The 1,496-nt window shown below is 37.7% G+C and overlaps 1 protein-coding gene across 1 annotated transcript; it reads right to left on the bottom strand.

Moving 5' to 3' along the window:
* Positions 1-316: 316 nt before the first annotated feature.
* Positions 317-1,270, bottom strand: LOC104876676 (olfactory receptor 6C2-like). The gene has a single exon (XM_010644842.1). It carries the CDS (start codon positions 1,268-1,270, stop codon positions 317-319), a length of 954 nt encoding a protein of 317 aa, XP_010643144.1.
* Positions 1,271-1,496: the final 226 nt, after the last annotated feature.

The following is a 1,496-nucleotide window of genomic DNA, read 5'->3' as shown; positions in this document are numbered from 1 at the left end:
GTACCTTTACATGACGGGTCTTGGTTCTCATTTTTTCCCCTGGTCCCAGCCCTCCGTTCAACACATAGTCATGTTTTGAGAGTTCTGGATAATATTTCTTTCATGATTTCTAGTAGAATTGTCTCCTTTTGGAAGGCAGAAAGAGAAAAGTCAGAGCCCAATGCCCCAGAAACTAATCCTAATAAAGGAGTGAACTTATGTGAGACAGTATTTATTCTGGGAGCCAGAAATGTTTGAGAACATTTACTTGAATAGAGATCAGATCAAGAAGAGAAACATGGAGTTAAAAGGGCTTTGATTAGTTCATATTTTATTTCTATGCGTAAACAATCTCTTTTTTCTTTGCGACCAATGCAATTTTTTTGAATGAGTCACCAAAGGCTTGTCTAACTTGCTTGTTTCTCAGAGTGTAAATGAATGGGTTCAATATGGGTGCAATGGATGTCATTAGCACTGCCACACCCTTATTAATTCCAACAGATTCCTTTGCTGAAGGTTTGATATAGATGAAGATACAGCTCCCATAGGCAATGGAAACCACAATCATGTGGGAAGAGCAGGTGGAAAAGGCTTTTTTTCTTTGCTGGGTAGAGGGGAATCTCAGAATGGTCTTGATGATGTAAATGTAGGACAGAACAACACACATGAGGGTCGTTATGAAGGTCAGCACGGCACAGACAATTACCAATTGCTCTATGAGCCACGTGTCTGAGCAAGAAATCTGCAAGATGGGAGATGCATCACAGAAGAAATAATCAACAATATTTGAGTTACAGAATTTCAAATTTAGGACCAGGGTGAATGGTGGGAGTATGATCAACAAGCCTGCCAGCCAGCAGCAGAGAACGAGGCTCCTGCAGACTCTTCTGTTCATGATGGTTACATAATGCAGGGGCTTGCAGATGGCCACAAAGCGGTCATAGGACATTATGGCCAGAAGGAAGAATTCTATTACTCCAAAAGTATCTGTGAAAAACATTTGAATGATGCAAAGATTGTATGTAATTGACCTATCGCCTGTTGCTATGTTGTACAAATATCTAGGGATGCAAGCTGATGTAAATGAAATTTCTAATAAGGCAAAATTTTGTAGAAAGAAGTACATGGGTGTTTTAAGATGGGAGTCAGATAAAATGAGAAATATGATGATAAGGTTTCCGGTTATACTCAACATGTATGTGAAAAATAGAAAAACAAAAATTGGAATCTGAAGTTGTGGCTCATCTGTTAGTCCCAGTAGAATGAAGGTTGTTACTGTGTGGTTGTTCATCACTGACAAGAGAATTTTATGAGTCGTTAAAATGTAGAGATATTTTCCTTGAAAACAGTAGTATGAAAGGCAGATAAACAGCCTAAAAGCAGCAACTACTATATAGCAAACTCATACAGAAACTTCTTCTATAAGTAGCAATGAATATTGTCAATACATTTGTAGTCTTGGCTATAGAATCATTTATTTTAGGTTATTGTTTTCACAGTAATGATAACATCTTAAA

Source organism: Fukomys damarensis, unplaced genomic scaffold (assembly GCF_012274545.1).
Source record: "Fukomys damarensis isolate Sample0158 unplaced genomic scaffold, DMR_v1.0_HiC HiC_scaffold_15, whole genome shotgun sequence".
NCBI lineage: Eukaryota > Metazoa > Chordata > Mammalia > Rodentia > Bathyergidae > Fukomys > Fukomys damarensis.
Note: the sequence above shows the minus strand (reverse complement) of the source record. Positions and strands in the feature narration are given on the sequence as shown.